This window comes from Nuphar pumila, chromosome 1 (assembly GCF_984573655.1).
Source record: "Nuphar pumila chromosome 1, dmNupPumi1.hap1.1, whole genome shotgun sequence".
Classification (NCBI taxonomy): domain Eukaryota; kingdom Viridiplantae; phylum Streptophyta; class Magnoliopsida; order Nymphaeales; family Nymphaeaceae; genus Nuphar; species Nuphar pumila.
The window spans coordinates 25,375,553-25,398,189 of NC_143249.1; the positions used below are offsets into that span (position 1 = coordinate 25,375,553).

Genomic DNA, 22,637 nt, shown 5'->3' on the forward strand with positions numbered 1-22,637 from the left:
AAGGCTAAACTCAATTAAGCTAAACAATCTGCTCGTGGCTCGGCTCACCAGCTACACTAACCGATCATGAATGAGTTTGTGACGATCCAAACCGAGCCGAGTCATGACCTGCTCGGTTCGTTTACCATCCCTACGGCTAACTAATAGCTCCAAGCTGAGTCACAAGCTGCTCGGTTCGTTTACCAGCCCTACGGCTAACTAATAGCTTGATTGTGGGCAAGAGTAGTAGACCTAAATCCTATAATGAGTGTTCGATTGTTTGCTCGATTTCCCATCTTTATCAGGGCAATTAGAGACTTGCAGCAGGTTTGGTTTATAGAATTGGAATTCCATTTCCGCAGAAACGAGAATTTCTTTCTAACCCAAAATATTTGCCAAAAAAAGAAAGGGCATTCCAACCTAGGAAACCTACACCTGTCCATATTTATGAAAAATGAGTTCTAGATTCCAATGGAATTTCAGCGTCAAGAACAAAACGTGCCAAATTAACCATAATCAAGCATGAGAAAATGAAAAGAAGCATTCATTTACTGCAAAACTAAGCATGCTCAGATGACTCTGTACAAAGCCGACTGCTCGAGAGCAAAAGCATGTTTCTACATAAAGATTATATCACAATGATGGAGATCACAAAGCAAGATAACAAAATCAAAATCCAGGGCGTACTCAACCTGATGCAGCTGACAGACTTATGTGTCCTACAAAAACTCGCCAGAAGATCCACAAATACCTTGAGGATAGCTAGGATCCCCCATATGAAGCTAAAGAGCAGAATGATAAAACCTTTATTCTCCATGTTGGCAAGATCGGTTTGCCGTTTCTCTATCTCTAACCTGCAAGAAGACAAGCAGAGTAAGGATTGGAAAGAAAATACGCTACAGATAATTCCGTATGACATAACAAGAGAATCAACAAGCAAAATCAACTCCTTTTCCGGTCACAGCATCTACAATCATAAATGAGTGCATCCTGGGAGGATCTCCTGTTATTTATGATCACAGAAAGTGGATCTCATAAACTAACAAACATATAGACAGATCCAATCTTGAACAAGCATCCAGATTGCACAACTAGAAAATTCATCACCAAGAATCAATAGGAAGATTCAATCAGCATAAATTCATTACCCACCAGTCGTGTATGGGGAATTTTATCAAATGAGACTTAAGGACAGTTTCATGATTTATTCTCAATAGCATGAGCCAAAGACCTCATTCACATATCAAACATGTTATAAAAATACTACCAACAAAAAACTAATAATAGTGAAAAAACTAAAAAAGAGATGCAAACTGGTACAAATATTATTGTCAATACTTGAATGGCACATAAAATACATTATATTTCAGTCAGAAGACTCATATTGTGATCATAAACGAAAATGATGATTCAAGACTCGCCAAGTAAACACTGAAATCATGGTTGATTCAACCTGACTCAACCTGGATTGAAACCAAAATAAAGTTTTGATTTTGTTGCAAACACTATTTACAAGTGAGGCCTACGAGGAATACAACCGAATGTTGCGTCTACCCAAGAATCTGAGTCTGGAACAGAATTTTCATTAACTATATTTGAACAGATGCGACTGATGTAAGCACTTTGAACTATTTGCTTGAACCCCTAGGCAAGCACCTTATGTTAAAGTGTGTATATATATATATATATATATATATATGTATATGTCTTTTGTAATGTCCACTAGGGGCAAATTCATCTTTTCTCTTGTAAATACGCATGTCCATTAGGGACTTCCCTTTTGTATTTTTATTATTTTTTGTTTTTATATTTTTATTTCTTTTTTGTACTGTGTTGGAATGGGCCCACATAGAGTCGTTGGGGACCCTCTCCAACGGCCACATTTGTGACTGTTGGAGGGGCGCCCAACGACTCTATGGGAGCCCCTTTTTGCTTCCTCTTGTTGTATATATAGGGGGTCTTGTCCCCACTACAATGTAAGGCTTTTGAGAGCTTTATGAATAAAAAGTTCATTTATATTTTTAAGTTCGCTTTCTCATATTGTGTGTTTGTCACTTGTCACTTTATGACCTATTGTATTTTGCCTATTAGTGGCCTCTTGCTTGTATGCTTGTGCATCTCTTATAGTCATTTTTGACATTGTTCTTTGCCTAGTGTTTCATTACATGGTATTAGAGCCACTAGGTATTGGAAGCACTACTGGGACTCGTCTCTCTTATGTTTGAATAGTTTTGAGATTCATACCTTAGTATTTTTTCAACTCCTTTTACAATGGCAAAATCAACCTTTTTTTTAAATTAAATGGGAGAAATTATAGAACGTGGGCGGCCGCTATGAAAAACAACCTTAAAGGTAAGAAACTTTGAGGATATGTATGTGGAACCATTCTGGAACCACAATTGAAGCTCACCAAGAAGGGGAAAAATGAAGAAAAAGCTTTGAGTGATGAAGAAAAGGCCAAGGCTATTCAAGAATACCAATCTAAAATTGAAGATTGGGAAAGTAAGCATGCCAAAATATTGGCATGGTTCATGAATAACGCGAAACTCAAAATTTGTGCTCATCTAGCCTAATTCAAAAAAGCAAACGAAGCATGGTTCTCCATGAAAGGTACGTACACTCAAAAGGACCTTGCTAGACACTTCTTTTTACAAGAAAAGATAAGAGGAACCAAGCAAGGAGATATGAGTATTAGAGACTATTATAGTACTCTATATCTTCTATGGGATGAATTTGCTCTTTTCAAACCACAATGGGAAGGGAGCACTATTTCCATGAGGCAAGACCAAATGGAGAGAATTTTTTTTCAATTTATTCATGGGCTTCATCCCGAATTTGAACAACTAAGAGGATCTCTTCTTCATAGGGCCTCTACTCCTCTTAGTGAAATCCTTGCTGGTTATGTAACACAGACTCTTCTAACAGGGCACCACACCCGCACCCATGCGGGTGCGACACTTGGACACGGCTTCTTTTGTGTCAGGTGAAGTCAATCACACTGAGGTCTATTTCTATCCAAAAGTAGATTCAGTTAACCCTAACGAATTTCAATTTTATTTATATTATATATATAAATACATAAATGCACACACATACACGTATACATACATCCATATATTTATATATATGTACCTCTGCACCAGTGTGGTGTTATTTTTTATTGATGAGAAATAGCAATTGTAGATTATTAATTTGATTTATTGCATGATAAATTGATGATATGATAATTGTTTTTATTTCATTAGTGTTAACTTAAAACTGTTAAAAATTATATACATATATACATATATACATATATATACCCTCCCCGCACTCTCGCACCCAAGTTTTTTTAAAGTGTAGCATTGTCGCATCCGCACCTGCATCCGCATCCATACCTATGTGACATAGCTTGCCGACTTATGCCAAGAAGAAACTCGCTTAGCTCTTAAAAAGGACTTTGATGAAGTCTATGTAGTATCTAGACGGGGAAACAACATGAGAACATATAAACCTCCTCATTTTTTAAAAAATAACAATGGTAGAGGAAGAAAAATTGTTTGTCACCATTGTAATGAACCGGGTCATCTTAGACCAGATTGTCCTAAGCTTAAAAAGAAGATTAGCTTTCGTTGAAGATAGCCCAAACAATTCAAGTGAAGAATCAAAGAGAGATGAAGACATAAAGGACTTAATTGCTCAACTTACAGAAACTCTTCAACAATTCATGAGAATCAACTCTTCCACACCTTCCACCTTCGGTGTCGTGATATCATCAACTCGCGGTATGTCCTCTTGGATCCTTGATTCAGTTGCCTCATTTCATATGACTCCAAATGCATCTTTTTTATCAAAACCAAGTCTTAATTCTTTTAAGTCATTCATTTCCACGGTCGATGGAACATCATTAGATGTTGAGAAGATAGAAAATCTTGAAAAAGTTTTTAGTCAAAGCAAAGAATTTTATGTTCCAAAAATTAGGATTATTCCAAAACTTAACTTAAATCTCTTTTTCGTTTTTTAAATTATTGATTTTGGATGTAGTGTCTCTTTTTCACCAACCAATTACTATGTGAAGGATCTCCGGTTCGAGAAGCGGATTCGGCAAGGCCATAGAAGAGGAGACCTATATTACATAGATTTTTTATCTTTGCCATCCAAATCATTTTGTAATTATGTTCAAACTAAAAATATTGTTATTTGGCACAAAAGGCTAGGTCACCCTAGTATTTCTAAGTTGTATCTCTTTCCATTTTTTAAAAAAAATTGTAATAAAAAAGAATTTACATGTAATGATTATATCCTTGAAAAGATGCACTCTCTTCCTTATTAATATAGCAATTTTATTTCTAAAAGACCATTTGAATTAGTGCATTCGGATGTATGGGGACCAACACCCGTTATGTCTAAAAGAGGATATTCATACTATGTTATATTTATTGATGATTTTACTAGATACACATGGGTTTATTTTATTAAAAACAAATCTGATGTTTTCTCTACCTTTAGAGAATTTCATATCCTTACTCAAAATCAATTTCAAAACAATATAGTCATTTTAGATCCGATTCTGGAGATGGATACATGTCAAATGAATTTCAAAACTATCTTAAACAAAATGACGTTATTCATCAAAGATATTGTCCTAAAAATTCTCAACAAAATGGTTTTGCCGAAAGAAAACATAGGCATCTTATTTAAACAACAAGAACTCTTCTTGTCTCTAAAAATGTTTCAAAGAATTTTTGGGCCGAAGCCGCTCTTTACGCAACTTATCTTATAAATCGGACGCCTTCATCATCCTTAAAAAATGTTTCTCCTTTTGAAAAATTATTCAAAATATCTCCAAATTTTAAAATACTAAGATTTTTTTGTTGTATATGTTTTTTTCTTTTTCAAGGCCAAGATAAACTTTCACCAAAAGCTTTTGAATGCGCTTTTATTGGCTATGGTGAAAATCAAAAGGGGTATAAGTGTTATGACACTAAAAATAACAAACTTTATGTTTCAAGAAATGTGATATTTCTTAAAGAACAAAATAAATTCGAATCTCAAAAATCTAATGAAGAAATTGACTATTCTTTCCTCTTTGACTTATTGCCTAGAAATAAGTCTAAAGATTTTATTGATACTATTTGTGATGGCAATTCTCATCAAAATGATGTTTTGTTACATCAAAATGATGATTCTCACAATGAGAATCCCAATGATATACATGTGTATAGTTGGCGAGAGGGCAATGAACATTAAAATGCTTTCGATATATACTCTCAAGACATTTCTTTAGAAAATCAAATTGAAGAATCCCTACCTAAGCGATCTTCTAGGAACAGCAGACCTCCTCAAAAAATTGTGTCATATGATTTTTTTTTCTCCAAATTATAGAACTTGTCTCGTGATGATTCATTCCTATCATGAGCCCTCCAATTTTAAAGAAGCTAAGCAACATTCACATTGGATTGATTCTATGAGACTTGAGTTAGAAGTGCTCAACAAAATGAATATGGAATTGATTATGAAGAAACTTTTGCCCCAGTTGCTAGGATGACTAGTGTAAGAACCTTAATAGCCTTAGCATCTGTTAAACAATGGCCTATTTATCAATTAGATGTTAAAAATACTTTTTAAAATGAGAATCATTGTGAAGAAGTTTATATGGATCCTCCGTCGGGTCTTGATATTGAAAAAAAAATTCTTAAACTAAATAAAGCTCTTTATGGTTTTAAACAAGCTCCAAAAGCTTGGTATGATCACTTTAGTAAAGTTCTTGATAATGGTTTTACCTCTTATTATAATGACACAACTCTATTTGTTAAGCATGCAGGTGATCACATAACTATTTTATTGTTATATGTTGATGACACGATCATCATTGGGAATGATAAAAAGGGCAATGAGCTTATTAAAAATATTCTTACAATCAATTTTGATGTCTAACCTTGGATTTCTAAGGTATTTTTTAGAAATCGAAGTTGCATATTCTCCTCGGAGATATGTTCTGTCTCAAATGAAGCTTGCATCAGATATCATTGTTAAGTCTGGCTTAACTGACGGAAAGAAAGTGGAGACTGCAGAAGTAATCAACACTAAAATGAGAGCCAATGATGAAACTCCTTTAGAAGATCCTACTTCTTATCGTCAACTGATTGGATCACTAACATACTTGTCTATTACCATGCAAGATATTGCTCATGTTGTTCACAGTGCAAGTAAATTTCAAAATACTCCTACTACCATTCACATGGTTGCCGTCATGAGAATTATCAGATATTTGAAGGAAACCATTACCAAAGGGTCATTCTTATCTTCTTCTTCATTTCCTAATTTAATTGCTTATAGTGACTCTGATTGGGGTGGTAACCCCAATGATTGTATTTCTACAACAGATTATTGCATTTTTTTTGGAGAATCATTAATCTCTTGGAGATGTAAGAAACAACAGAAAGTCTCTTTATCTTCTACGGAAGAAGAGTATAGGGCGATGACCACAATTACCACTGAACTTGTCTAGTTGAAAAGTTGGATCAAAGATATGGGAGTCATTATCTCTACTCTTTCAAAGTTGTGTTGTGACAATAAGAGTGTCATCTACATTGCTAGCAATCACACCTTCTATGAACGAACAAAACACATCGAGATGGACTGTTACTATGTTCAAGATGAATTTTTACGGGGCACCATTCAACTACCATATATTACTTCAGAGTATCAGCTAGCAGATTTCTTCACCAAAGCTTTGCCATCTCCCCGATTCAATTTTCTCCTAAGCAAACTCTTGGTGATCTGACCATCAGTTTGTTGGGAGGTGTTAAAGTATATATATATATATATATATATATATATATATATATATATATATATATATATATATATATATATATATATGATGCAAAGCAAGCAGTACCACTACCATGTGACCCTGGCACGGCCAGGGAACCCGACCCACCATTTGGAATGGATGATCGGATCCAGCAGCAGGATCCGACCCCAGGTGAGTTGACTCGATGCAGGAAGATAACGCGCACCTACTCCAGAAAAGGGAAGACCCGGCTCAACACCGATCCAGTCCCGAATTGAAGCTTCCTCGGGTCCGGGTTCGGACCCGAGACCCGGATCCAGTGGCCATCTTTAAAAGCACTGCTTAGGGTTGCGTGAGGGCAGTTTTTGAAGAATAACTACAGCTTGTTTTCAGCAGCCTTCCTTTTGGTTTTCCTGTCATTCTTTTCTCCTTTTTCCCATTATTGTTCATTGTTTGCCTTTTCCTTCATTTTTTTTATCAGCAATCTGTTCATTGACAGTTGGCATTGATATAAATAAATTCAAGCATCATCGTCTGGGTGAGCTTTATTGTTTTAGCCTGTTCAGCACACGATTGTACACAGTTGTGCCTCCCCAACCTCCATCAAGGCCACGCAAGGGTCAGAGATCGCATCAAGAAGCCATGTCTTCACTACCATTATCACAGCCCTCTGAAGGCTGCATCAACTTGGTATCAGAGCCCAGACATCCTCCTTCGGCAGCCGCATGGCTCAAGAAGCGAGGGACGATCCGGCACGCGGCAAGGAACGGGAAGAAGTTGGTACCGAAGACCCAATGATGCGCATGATGGAGATGATGACAAAGATGCAAGAGAATATGCTGCGCATGAACAGAGAAATGGCTGGGATCACAAGGAGGATGGATGGGATTGACTGTCGACTCGTTGCCATCGAATCGACTGCAGGATCGAACCCAGCGACAGCCCAACCAGTGGGTACCACCGTGGGCAATGGCGCGGTAAGTATCGTCACGTCTGCAACGATCGACCCAGCCCAACTGAGTCCTCAGCTTGCGGTATCTCAGGAGGGTTTTGGGGAAGGTCTGCACAGGACTATCTATCGAGAGACGCTTCAGCAAGGTACACCCACCCTGAACTCTGGTGCGACTGTGCAGCCGATCCCAGGGCCTCTTGGAGATCCTCCCCTCACTGGCGTGAACCCGCAGGCCTGGCAGCGACCCACGCACCTGGGAATGCAGGCTGGACCCGGCCCGAGTGTGACGCTGGATCAGTCAGTGGGTGTGCCAACGTCAGCTTGTGCAAGGATGGGTCTGTCAACCCTCCCAGCGCCCGCGCGCGGGGGTGCGATCGCAGGCAACTCGAAGACTAAGGGGATCGATCCCCTGTGGTCCGGACCTGACCCCTCAGGGACCGGTCAGAAACTTATTTTAATCGGGTCCGGACTCGATTACCGAGGACCACCCTTTGGGTTCTCAGGAGCGAGTCCGGGTCTTGCAGCCCCATACCCAGCCTACCCAGTTAGGTTTGGTTCACAGTTCGCTCTGAATCCGACCCAACCCGTGAATTTTGAACCCCAAAATGGATCCCATACCGACCCGAACTTGTATCGGACCCGGACGGAACTCCAACTTGATCTTGAGTTGGGTCAAAACCAGACCCATATTCATATGGACCGTGGATCGAGTTCAAACCCAACCTTTTATCCCCACAACTCGATCCCCGATCCGACCTATCCAAATCTAGGTCCGAAGAGTAGTTTAGGATTAGGCCCGATCCATATCCAATCGGGCGAACCATCTCAATCCTACACCAACCCAACCCGATACCCGAACTCTAACCAACCCAATAACCCCTTCCCGATCCAAAACCCAGTACCTCGCCTGACCCTACACCATTATCATAACCCAAACCTGTACTACCGCTTTCCTACCCACTTAGAGCCAGAGACCCAACACAACCGTCCACCTTTAGTAGGACCCCCTTACATACCAGTGCAACAGCGACAGCCACACACGACCCCCACCCACGAGCAAACCAGTCCGCGATAATTTCAGCAGGGACCGGCGCAACCTGAGCGTCGACCACCCCTCGGTGGAGTTCGTCAGCACCAACATCCAGGCGAGAAGTACCGCATAGAGGACAATGAAGCAGTGTGGGACGATGACGCTTTCTGGAACGAGTATCCTGCAGGAATGGTGGAGGCTCGTCAGCAGAGAGCATTTGAGCATCCCTTCACTTATGGGGTGAAGCTGGACCTTTCGGAGTTTGCGGGGCGGTTCGACGTGGCGCAGTTCTTAGACTGGTCTTATGCCGTGCAGTTTTTCTTTGACTACCACACCGTAGCTGAGCACCGTCGTGTCTCTCTAGCGTCTACTCGGTTGAGAGGATTAGCACAGACATGGTGGGTGGAGTTGCAGCGATCGAGGGAGCGGTAGGGACTAGAGCGTGTACAGTCGTGGGAGGAGATGCAGTCAAAATTCGTGCCTTCAGATCACGCCGAGAGAGCCTACAAGGAGTATCTAACCCTGCGTCAAGGCACTCGGACTGTGGCGGAGTACATTGTCGAGTTCCATCGTCTTTCTCTACGGGTGCAGATCGAGGAAATTGCCCGCCAGCAGGTCATGAGTCGTCGGAGCCGATTTGATGCAGAGCAGGCGGTACCACTACCATGTGACCCTGGCACGGCCAGGGAACCCGACCCACCATTTGGAATGGACGATCGGATCCAGCAGCAGGATCCGACCGCAGGTGAGTTGACTCGATGCAGGAAGATAACGCGCACCTACTCCAGCAAAGGGAAGACCCAGCTCAACACCGATCCAATCCCGAATTGAAGCCTCCTCGGGTCCGGTTCGGACCCGAGACCCGGATCCAGTGGCCATCTTTAAAAGCACTGCTTAGGGTTGCGTGAGGGCAGTTTTTGAATAATAACTACAACATGTTTTCAGCAGCCTTCCTTTTGGTTTTCCTGTCATTCTTTTCTCCTTTTTCCCATTATTGTTCGTTGTTTGCCTTTTCCTTCATTTTTTTATCAACAATCTCTTCATTGACATTTGGCATTGATATAAATAAATTCAAGCATCACCGTCTAGGTGAGCTTTATTGTTTTAGCCTGTTCAGCACACGATTGTACACAGTCGTGCCTCCCCAACCTCCATCAAGGCCACGCGAGGGTCGAAGATCGCATCAAGAGGCCGTGTCTTCACTGCCATTATCGCAACCCTCTGAAGGCTGCATCAAAATATATATATATATATATATATATATATATATATATATATATGTCTTTTGTAATGTCCACTAGGGGCAAATTCATCTTTTACCTTGTAAATATGCATGTCCATTGGGGACTTCCCTTTTGTATTTTTATTATTTTTTGTTTTTTATATTTTTATTTCTTTTTTGCACTTTGTGTTGAAATGGGCCGACATAGAGTTGTTGGGGACCCTCTCCAATGGTCACAAATGTGACCGTTGGAGGGGCTCCCAACGACTCTATGGGAGCCCCTTTTTGCTTGCTCTTGTTGTATATATAGGGGGTCTTGCCCCACTACAATGTAAGGCTTTTGAGAGCTTTTTCAATAAGAAGTTCATTTATATTTTTAAGTTCTCTCTCTCATACTGTGTGTTTGTCACTTGCCACTTTGTGGCCTATTGTATTTTGGCCATTAGTGGCCTCTTGCTTGTATGCTTGTGCATCTCTTATAGTCATTTTTGACATTGTTCTTTGCCTAGTGTTTCATTACAACATGTACATAAGAAATATAATAGACCCAATACTAAGAAGACCCGATACCCATGACCCAGATCTGATCACATCTCAATAAACACCCCATGCAACTAAAGTGCAGAAACACAAATAGGAAGCAGAAATATATTTTTTTCTGACACAGTCAGACCAACCTGAGCATTATTCTGGCCACTCTAGGCATTTCATATAACCACACAAAAGGAATAAAATGTTTACAGCAGGAATGATATCTGCATGCAAAAGCTAGGAATTATCTGGTATTGGGTCTTTGTCAGCCCAAGGTAGGATATTGAGCCTCCAGTAGAGGACATAGACATTGAAATTTCTAGTATAATCGTGCAAACCCATGCAAAGGCATCTAATAGAAAGTGAAATAAGTTCACAACTGATTTTGCATACATAAACTGGAATAAAAGTAAAAAATAAGTCAGAACTAGGATTCAAACCTGAGGAGTTCATTATCTACAACCAATTTATTCACCTGAGAACCAACAGAAGATTTCCAAGCCTTAAGCTCATCAATATCTCTAGCCTGGTGAATCAAATGAAATTTTAAGAGAAATTACTAAAGACAATTGCAGTTCAAATTCCACACATTTTCTCAAATATTGAGAGATTGAGAGTTGCACTTACAATGGCCTCATTGCTTTCTTCAAGATCCCTTATTACTGATCTGATATGCTGCACAAGCGAGGCTTTATCAGATAACTCCTCGTCAAAATCCTTGAAAATATTTCCATATCTCAAATTTAACTCTTCAATGTATCTCTCTAAAACAGAGAAATTCAAATCCAAGGATCTGACTTTCTGCATCAGTATCTTAAGGACAGCATCTCCAGGCATCCTTCCAACATGCTTTGGTCTTAATTCAGTTTGTGATTCACCTATATTGCTTTTAGATTCATAATCATATACTCCTTGAGATGAACTCAACGGGTTAGAAGAGTAATCTAACCTGTCTACATTATCAAGCTCCTCCCTACCATCCAATCTGACATTCCCTTCTCCAGATGCCACATTGACTGGTTGCTCCTCCAATCTTGGTCCATTACCTTGAATAGGAATCAAATCCTCCAGCATCTTCTCGATAGCGTCCACCCCAAACACTTCCACAACACTCAGTGTGCAGTAAAATTCTAACCCATAATGGGTAAGAAAATTTAACCTTAAGTACCGAACCCACTTTGGCTCTTGAAGAGCGAATCTTTGTGTATGCTTTACATTTCCAGCATGGAACTCACCAAAGTAGGTCCAGTTCTCTGTGGGAAAGACCAAACTGCTGAATAGCTCAAAATCCTTCAAATTTGAAGAGTAATGTTCAAAATTTGCAATTTCTATTGCGTCAACCAAAGTTTCCTCTGAGAGTTCTATAACAACAAACTTATGTTCTGCAGAACATGGGTTCCGAAGGTATTTATCCTTGTCCTTGTTCAAAATATTCGAGGCACCCTTTGCTTCTTTGTTATAATCCAAGACCTTAGCTCCCTTTGATGCAGCAGCATAATTGTATTCCTTCCCACCAGGATCCAGCTTGTGGATGATGCTCCCAAGCTGATCCTTCTCAGATCTGCCCTTGGAACTCATAGCATTACTTCTGAATTCATCAAGATCAGGTGCTGCAACACGGAACAACCTATCGCGCTTTTGAGCATTCTCGTTTACATGCGCAGGTCCATAACTTAAATCCTGTGAGAAATGTCTAACATTTTCAGGTTGAACTTCCACAGAGTGCATCAGATCTTGTGTTTCGTCACCCATTTCTCCTGGTCGAATCCTTCCGTAATTAGAAGAAAGTGTCCATTCAGCATAGGAGGAATCTGCCACCACTGATTTTAGTCTGTGTCCAATTGAATTCTCAGTCTTTGCATCTTCATCATCAAAGGCATCGGTGGCCATAGATGACAGCAATCTATATCCTCTGATTGAATTAAGAACTTGTGAATAGAAGGAACCATTCTGCTTAGATGCAAAGTCATCTCCTAAATCAACACAAAGCAACAAATACCCACAAAAGAAGATGAGCAAAACACCGTGATGATTGCTCACAACAAGATGGTGGAAAAAAATCGTTTGAAGCTGAAGTGAAATTACAAAACCCATTCAAGATATCGAAGAACAAAATTGGAAAAAAAACTCATGGACAAATAAATCAACTCAAGTTACAAAAAAACATGATGGATAAACACCGCATAACTAATTCAAGAATAGGTGATTACAATCTTACGTCTGTATCCATCACCGCGGCCCATCCACGAAGTCAGAAGAAATATGAGACCCCACGAAAGGAGAACGAGGGATACCGAGAGCTTGTATAGCCGTTTTCTGCGCAGGATGATATTCTCCAGAGATCTTCTTCTCTGGAGAAGAGCTCTACGTGATCGCTGCATCGTCTCATCGGGCCATATTGCAACTACAAGAACAAACAGAACGAGCGTAAGCAAAAAAAAAAAATCGTCTTCACAAAAATAGAACCACCTCTCCCGGAAAGGCCTTAAGAGTGTATAAATTCCAGTCCTTTTTCTCTTTATTGAGATACTTGTAATCGACTTCACGCCAACTTTAGTTTTGGAATAAAGTTCAAAAATTCAATACATTTCAGTTTTCAGATGAAAAGGGGAGAATTAACTAAAGAAAAGTCGAAGAATAAACTTCCGATTCGATAGCATGAATTTGATACAGTGGGAAGCCCCCAAAATTAAACTTCCATCCTTCCATCACCACACCGACCACCAAAAAAGAAAAAAAAAAGCCTACACCATTATCTCATGAAATAGAACGAAAATCAATCTGTGTTGATCCCTCCAAAAACTAAGATGGTTGCGACGTTGGGACTGTAAACCCCAATATGAAGAAATCGAAGAAAACCGAGTGGAGTACCTTGGCTGACAGGGGATCGAGATGGTCGCCAAAAATGACGGAAGAATAGAAGACTTCAAAAGAGCAAACAAGACCACAAATTCGTAAGAAAGAGAAACCGATGATCTGCAGAGAGTTCGGACAAATAAGTAAACCAAATTCTTGGAATTGCGCAAAATAAGGGGGAGAAGTAATGAGAAATAATTTGAATAGCAATAGGCACCACTTTCAGTGTCACAAACGCACTGGTGGAGAAACCAAACTTATGCAAGGGCAAAATTGTCAAGATCCCGCAAAATTCCCAAGATAGGAATAAGTGTTCAACAGACTGGAGATCCGCCAACTGTCAGCCAGCCCTAGTTTTTCACTTCCAAATTTGAAAATTCTGGGTCCAATTAACATTTGAAGTTTGAACCCGCATAGTATAAGTTATAACATGTAAAATCATATCCGAAAAGGGTTAAAAAGTTGAGCGAACCTGGATTTCATACATGCTATCTGTATCCATATCTAAATCCAAACTGGACACCCGAACTTGGATCCAACCCGTTCAAATTACAGCCCTAGTTGCTATGGCTGGGTGACGGACGGGGCCTAGCATCTACGTTCTACTTCTCCATACTATAAAAAGAGGCCGGCCCATTAGACCCCCAGCCATATCCCCGTACAAAATCGTTGCGTGACCCCAAAAAACCGGAAAACCTTGCCTGTTCACATGCAACACCTCCGTAAAGGCAAAAACTGAACTGATGACGGCACACTCATAAAAATGAAAATTTCAAACATGAAAAAAAGTTAAACAAATTGCAGTACGTGCATGAATCATGATCCATTAATCTATTTACAAGAGACTGCATTAAATTTCTAGTTAGTTTTCACTAGCTTACAATAAATCGCCAGAAAAAAAAACCTTATACGCTATTTAAAAATAACTGGTCAACTTTTCAGTTACTCCATTTAACTGTCTGTGTTTTCATGTTTGTAAACAAAATAACTAACTTGTCCTGAGGCACAATAAGAGAAAACGAGTAATTTTTTGTCAACAAAAATGCGGGAATCTGCCTGAGAAAACGATGTCAAATGTAAGAACAAAAAACCAAGAGATTTTTGTAAATAACTTATAAATTGGACAACTCTTTCAGATTTACTCCTTTTTTTATTGTTTTCACCTACTTAGAGCGTGAACAATAGTTTTGTTAAGCTTCGTTCATAAATTAGATCCATCCATCTTCTTTAAAGACATTGTTTGACTAATCATAGACAACTCATGAATTATCAGGCCAAACATATCTTTGTAACTTTGTCGAAGCGGCATACAAAAAAAAAACAAGATTGGGTGGGTTTTTGCAAATGCATAATAAGCTAGGAAGTTTTTCGAAAATTTTGGAGGTATACTCCGTGTGACAAATATGGGCAGCAATTTCCTGCATGCAAAAGAAATAAAGAATCTAATTTTTGGTGTAAAAATTAAAATATAGTTACCGAGGCGTCTGCGTTAAGCTGCGATCCTAACCAGCAAAGGAGCATTCCCAGCGATCGAGGATGCTTTTTTTAGTCAGAAGATCCAACCCCTCGGACTCAAATGTCGGATTTTGAACCAGCCGAAGATCTAAAAAATTCAGCAGAATGAGTGGAAGGAAGGACACCCACGAAACAAAGATAAGATTTTTTTTTTTGTATGCAGAAATTTGCTTTTGTTCACTGAAAGATAGGAATACTTGCCCCAAGGGGGCTGGCATAGTGGGGTGGGGCCTTTGCTCTGGCAGTTAAGGTTCTATTCCATGGGCGTCGCCCCTCTGCTCGAGCCAACGCTTAGCTTAGGCCCCGAGGCCAGGGTCCTAGCTTCGGAGTTTTATGCTGCTCGCATGATGACCGTAGGTATGGCGGGCTGAGCCAGTGCGATCACGTCTCAGTGCCAGGTGCAGTTTCTTTGGATTATATAAATCCAAAAAAAAAATACGAATAATTTTTGTAACCTTAACAAGAGGAATATAAATTGGAGCTACGGCCTATGAGATTACAGTGACTCGGAAGAAAAGCAAACAGAGCCCTTGTAACAACTGCAACTGGGTTTGAACGAAGAAATCTTTTTCCATGATGTGGAAAGCATAGTAATACTTGTCACCGTGTTTTTTGAAATTTATGGCCAGATTTTCAAAAACAGATATAATCCCCCAAAACACCGTATTTTCAAAATATCAACCTATTCTAAAAGATCGTGCTTTTAGCTTGATATTGTTGTGTTGTTAACATGATATTTATAATTTTTATATTGATAATTTTTCTTACATTTTTTATATATCTTTGAAGTTTTACATATACCAGTACTTTCCCGAGGTTTTCTCAAGACAATAATTTTTTTTTTAATTTATAGCGAGATTTTCCTTTGCCAAGAAAATCCCAATAACAAGATTTGCGACTGTGGTAGAAAGACACCAAAACTTAAAAAAGAGAAAAGAAAATATCGGAACCTAATACGTTTCAAACACGATAAATTGACAAAATCTTCCCTTTTAATCCATAAAATCTTTAAACGAAAGATGAACGAAAGCCAAACAACAAAACGAGTAAACACCAAATACTCTTCGGTTATAGAAAGCAACAAATCAAAATGAGCACTAAAAGAAATCAAGATAGAAAGCGATCCGACTAAACAACCCAAACGTTGAGGAGAATTACCGATTTTAAAAGAATTAGAAAGCGAACAAGAAACACGATTAAACTCGCAAGGCATTTCGATCAGAACAAATTTTGATGGTTTTCAAAAAACAAATAAAGGAGAAAAATGAAAATCAAGAGAAGGGAAGGAACAGTAGGAATACCTCGATGGAAACAGAGAGCTTAGGTGGGAAAAATAACGAGCGGAACTTCCAGAATTCTCCACGCAAAACCGAGATATCGTAAGAAAATCAAGCCAAAGGAAGCATAAACCGATCCGATCCGCACGAATTACAGACGATCCCTGAGAAACAAGAATTGTGAATTCTGTAAGGGAATAAAAGAATGCCTAAATTTCCTCACCTGCGTTGAATTCCACACCTGCATTAACGATCTGAAACCTAACGTGCAAATTCTCCAAAATGAAGCCATCAAAGGGAAAAGCCTAAACTAATTCGATCTGCATAAATCACACATAAACCCTGGGAAAAAGAACCAGAAAATCAATAATGAACAAAGAGAATACCTAAATCCTCTCGTCTATGAAGAATTCTGCGGTCATTTCCACGATCCGAATTAGCGAAGCCGAGAATTCGCTGAAAATCAAGCGAAGGAAATTAAAGCCTGATAGGAGATTTTGAAGAACTAAGAATCAATAAAACTATAGGGAACACAAAAGAGGATGGCCTAGAGTTTGAGTTGCTACATCGAATTCCACATGCACATTCACAAAAAGAGAAGTTTTTCGCCGAAATCAAATCAAAGAAAGTCTAACTACCGAAGAAGTAAGAATCGTATACCCTACGTGAACAAGACGAACACCTAAAGTCCCTTCCCGAATCTCTGAATTCTCACATTCGCGATGCAAGAGCTAACGAGAATTTTCTATACAAAAACGCGAAAGACGACTGAGATCAAGCTAAAGAAAGCCTAACCACGAAAGGAAGAAAGAAAGATAGACTTTATATGGGCAAAAAGAGTACGTATACGATTTCTCGCTTCGTAAATTCGACACGCACACTCGCGGCCGGAAAACTAACAAGATTTCTCTCAAAAGGAACTGAAAACTTGCCGAAATCAACGAAAGAAAGCCTAGCTAGTAAAGAAGTAAGATACAGGACGGAAAGAGCACCACACTCCCCTCTGGATTCATCGAAATTCCGCACGCATATTGGCGTTCGATAAATAACGAAAAGTCGTCCAGACAAAACCGAAATTCACTATGAAAGCGAAAAGCTAAAGAAAACCCGAGCTCAATCCGATCGACTGAAGTCACTGAAAAAACACGAATCGCAAACGCTTCAACCACAGAGGCACGCCTAAATCTCCTCTTCCACACTCAAATTCGCGATCCGAGCTCTTTCTCTCCCGCAAAGGATAAGAGGGAACCGAGGCATGAGTCGATCTGAATTTACCTCCTCGATCTGTGGAGAAAGCGCGCGCGATTTTCCGCGAGATCCAAAGCAAAGACAGAGAACGAAGAGCAAAGAGAAAGTGGGGGAAACCGAGGCCTTCTTCGGCACTCGATCGGATAGTCGATGCCTCGGCCAGCAAGGGAGCTCGTGAAGGATCATGCCGATGGCGTCGAACGTCCGTTTCTTATATTCATTTCCCCTCTTTTGGACTCGGAGTCGCTCACACGCACTCGCTCGCCCTTGTTTGGGAGAAAAAAAAGAAGGGAATCGGGAATCCAAAGTCGGGGAATTCGTTCCCTCGTAGGATAAAGATTATAAAAAAAAAAAAGGAAAGAAAAGAAAAAAAATATCCCGAGAGAGAAATTCACCGTTGCGGAGGCAAGAAGAATGAAAACTTTATAAAGGAAAGAAAGAAAATGTCGGTGGCTTAGTACGGGAAAAGGGATGGTTCTCTTTGATTTGCGCGCCAGTGAGAATTTTGAAAACGAGTGGGCCCGACTCAGTGGGAGGGACCTGAGACCACCTGGGGCCCACTGTCTGGGTTGGGAGCTTAGCAGCAGGGATGGCAGTGGACCCGGGGAAAATGCCCGCCTCGTCCCATTCGGACCGGGGATGAAAGACATGAAACCCGGATGGAGGCAGGGATGGAAGTTAAAATCAAAACCGGTATGGGGATGGAGGCGGGGATGGATTTACGCTTTCTCCCGCCCCATCCCTGTCCCGATCCTCACATTGCCCGCCGCACCCCGTCCTCAATCGTTCTTTAGGGATGGCAATGGATCCGTCCCGCCTCGTCCCGTTTGGACCGAGGATGAAGGACATAAAATGGGAATGGAAGCAGGGATGGAGGTCTGGATTTTGAGACGGGGCAGGAGTAAAGATCTTGTCCCCCTCCGGGCCCTCCCCCGCCAAGGTCCACTACCATCCCTAGCTTAGGTTAGCTGTGAAAGTGTGGGGGAACAGGTTGTGCTCCCGCTATTTGGGTTGGGCCAACCTTGACGCTCTCTTTGTGCACTTGGAAAGCTTAAGAGAATTTTTTGCATAATCACCCAACTTTTGAAAAATTATGATTAACTGACTAATCATTAAAACTTTTCACATAGGCACACGTATTTTCAACAAATTGCTATAATGACCCCTATGTCACTTTTCTTAGTAAAGTTACTTATTTGACCTTAACTGTGTGACAACTACAGCGAGTGACAGATTTTGTTTAAAGAAAACAAATGGTTAAAGTGTCATTTTAAAAAATCAAACTCTTGCTAAAATTACTTATTTGACCTTAAATGCATGACAACTACAAAAATGAACATTCACTCATTTAAAGAAAAGAAATGGGTGAATTGTCATTTTACAAGTGATCGAAAAAAAAAAAAGCTTAACGCGGTTAATTATATGAGCAAATTCTTGAAAAGACAAGCGTTTATATGAAATTTTTTACAAAGTAGGTGGTTAAACATAATTTTTCCATAACTTAAGTGTCTATACGTAAATTCCCGAACTATTAATGATTACATATAATGCATGTTTGCTTGGTAAAGGAGTAAGTTTAGGTACATTCTTTAGGGTGAACATTAATAATAATGTGAAAAAATGTGTCAAAAGGTGTGGTTTTAAGCATTTAACAATTTCAGGAAAGAGAGGTCAAATTTATCGATTTTCTTTTTCCCCTATCTCCGTGCAGGAACGGAGGCAAGGATGGACTTATGCTTTCCCCAACCCCGTCCTCGTCTCAATCCCCGCCTTTCCCCGCCCCATCCCCAATCTTTTAAGGAATGACTATAGACCGAGGGAAAATGGGCCCCCGTCCCGCCTCACCTGGGGATGGAGGACATGAAATGGAGATGGAGACGGGGGTGGAGGTTAAAATCCATCCCCGTGCAGGGATGAAGGTTCAGATTTTGAAACGGGGCGAGAGTGGAGACCTTGTCCCCCACCTGGGTCCACTGCCATCCCTACTTGTGAAGGTTAAACATTGACTAAGGTTAGTTAGATGGAGATTAGCAGAAGCGGAGCATTTTTTTGAAATGTTAGGCACCTATGTCCAAACAAAATTCAAGTGGTTAAATGCAATTTCAGTATACTTTAAACGTGTATGTAAAATTCACAGGGCACACTTAAAGGGCAGTGACCTTTTTTCTATTTTTCTCACATGAGAAGCATTGTATCCCTCACATGAGAAGCTGTCAACGGGTCGGGTGAGGGTCTGGCTAGAGCCAACCCAGATCCACCCATATAATTAATGACCTGGTTCAGGTTTGGGTTTCTTGAGTCACCAAAATAAAATCTCGAACTCAAACCCAAATAATTTCAAATTTTTATTTTTACTGAATATACATATAAAATACTCGGGTCGAACCAGGTACCCAACAAAAAAAGCTGGATCGAGTCGAGTACCCAGCAAAAATCATAACCCAAACCTAGCCTTATTACCCTCGTAAAAAAAAAAGTAAAAAGAATCAACTTTTAACGATGAAGGTCATTATTGTAATTCGACTTATGATTTAACATGAATCAAAGGGCAATAAAAAAAAAACGCAAGCCCCTGTTTTACAGTTTTCAGGAAAACTTTGGCCATATTTGAAATGTCGAAACCTGTAGGCCTTATTTGAGATTAAGGACAAAAGGTTGGCCCTAAATGGAAATTTTCTTCTATTTTAACTGTTTATGATGAAAAACGCATGCGCTTTTAATTTTTAATTGTCTTTTTCATAAAAGTTTATTTATGACATTTTTAATTTGTTTATTATAGTCGATATTTTACCAAAAAAAAACCATTACTAAGTTTTTAAAAAATAAATATGCACTGCATACAAACCAATATTAAAATATAACAAACATAAACATTACTAAGTTTGTGACCAAATCACAATAATAACATGTCATTAGAGAGAGAGAGAGGGGTTAGATCATTACATCAAATCCACTCAGAATCAACTGTGACGTCCTGACTAGTGTATCCAAACCACAACCAAGGGGGTTAGATCATTACATACACCTCCCCCCTTTTTTTTCAAAATATGTGCGTTATCAACCGGTTTTTTATGTATCAAGGCATGATCTCTTAGGCAAAAGTGCAAACGACCTCCCCCATGAAACACTCAAATAACCTAACCCATATATTTAAAAAATACAAATGATAAGAAACGTAATTATTAATTGTGATTCTGACTCATGTTTGGGAGCCTTGAATCGGAGGGAGGTTGTGTTGTGGTTTTAGCCTTGCTCTCTTACTCTCTTGCTGTTTGAGCAGTAGCATTGCTAAAACAATGCATTGGGAATAGTGTTGCCAGCATGATGTAAATTGAGAGGGCTCAATTTACGAGAAAACTACATTATGTTATTCTTATGCACAAAAAATAAAAAAAAAACAAGGAAAAATATGAATAAATTGCATAAAATTTAAGAAAATAACAAATTAAATTAATCATTCAACTCTTTTAGATAGGACTCTCATCATTTTATAGATGAGGTCTCCCAAATCTCAATCCAAGTAAACTACCTAATCTAATAAACTCTTAAAAAAATCAATTTCTTCTTAATTATCTTAATCTAATTAAATCTGAATATTAGATTCAAGATCCATTATAAAATGATCCAAATGATAAAAAACATCTAAAACATCAAAATGAACCACCCATTTAACAACACACTTTCAATGCCTTTCATGAGATTATGTTTTTGGCAACTCTATCTCTCAATATCACAATTTGGCAACACACTTAAACCGTGTCCTCATGCCATTGCAACTTGCAAGGCTTCCAAACATAGCCTAAGTTGCATAGGATTATTATCAAATGTTAATCACCCTCTTGTTGGATGAAGCATTTAGGAGGCAAACAAGAAATACAACAAAATTGAGTAATAAATGACAAAAGTATAGTTAAAACATATATTTTGATACTTAAAATGAATTTTAGGACTTTTGGTTAAAATATATGTGCAGATTTCACAATAAAAACAGAATTTTTTGGAATAGAATAAAAGCATAAAAACATAAATTTAAATGATTATACAAAAGGGCATTTCCAATGTCAAGAAAGATGATTATCATTAGAGGTGTAGCAGTTGTAACTTTTTTTTTGATACATTTATGAATCTGGTGGGGGTCCGCCTAACCTGAGTCCGGATCAAGTGCAATCACATAGTACAAAATTTGTGCATTAAGCACCTGATTGCCCTCCATCAAGCCTTGGGCCCCATAACTGACAGGCCCCGTCCCCAAGATGGAGGGTGATCAGGTGCCTGATCTTTTCAGGCCTAACCCCAGCTTGCCTTTCACACACACACACACACACACACACACACACATATATATATATATATATAATGTGTTCCTTAGGCCTTCTTTTTCATTAGGCCCCTTCAAAAATCACAGTTTAAAGTATTTTTTTCTCACGTTTAACACCGCAAATGTGATTTATAGGTTTTTTTAGTGGGAACCAGATTTTGGATAGCCGAAATCTGACATGTATACAAGTTTTTTCGGTGATCTAAAATCAATGGCTATGAAGATACTAGTTTTTCCAGTCTCATAAAAATATTTTTTTTTGTCAAAAAAACATGATCAAGAGTCGATTCCTACTAAATCAAGCATGCTAAACATATCTAACGGTTCTGCCCCGTTAAGCCTCATAGTTTGAAGGGTTTTATGATAGATTTGAACTATTATATAGATGTGTTTAGCATGCCTGATTTAGTGGAAATTGACTCTTAGATCATGTTTTTTCGATGAGAAAATATGATTTTATGAACCAGTAAAACTAATGCATTCATAGCCATTGATTTTGGATCACTGAAAAACCCTATATACAGGTCAGATCTGGTGATCCAAAAGTGGTTTCCACTAAAAAAAACTTATAGATCACATCTATGGTGTAAGATGTGAGAAAAATCACAAAAAATTATGATTTTTTAAGAGGCCTAATGGGCAGAAAGGGCAGCACTAGCACATTACTCACATATATATATATATATATATATATATATATATATATATATATATATATATATATATCATGAGAAAAAAAAGCCAAAGCGAGGGTGACATTGAGAGATGACATAAGAATATATTGCATCCATAGGAATGTATACTTGCCTTCAAGTGGTGGCTCTTCAATGACTTGAGATTTCGTGACCTTACTCGGGGTTTACCTAATAAGGAATGGGCCCATTAAGTGACTTGATTCTCTATATTATATCAAAGTTTAACTTTTTAATAG

The 22,637-nt window shown here is 39.1% G+C and overlaps 1 protein-coding gene across 1 annotated transcript; it reads right to left on the minus strand.

The window, feature by feature from the left end:
* Window positions 1–513: 513 nt before the first annotated feature.
* LOC149848419 (SUN domain-containing protein 3-like) lies at window positions 514–12,459 on the minus strand. Its single transcript, XM_090011470.1, has 3 exons — window positions 11,120–12,459; window positions 10,968–11,018; window positions 514–833 (listed from the first exon to the last, which is right to left on the minus strand). The coding sequence occupies exons 1-3, from the start codon at window positions 12,380–12,382 to the stop codon at window positions 786–788; spliced, it is 1,362 nt and encodes a 453-aa protein (XP_089867596.1). The 5' UTR covers window positions 12,383–12,459; the 3' UTR covers window positions 514–785.
* Window positions 12,460–22,637: the final 10,178 nt, after the last annotated feature.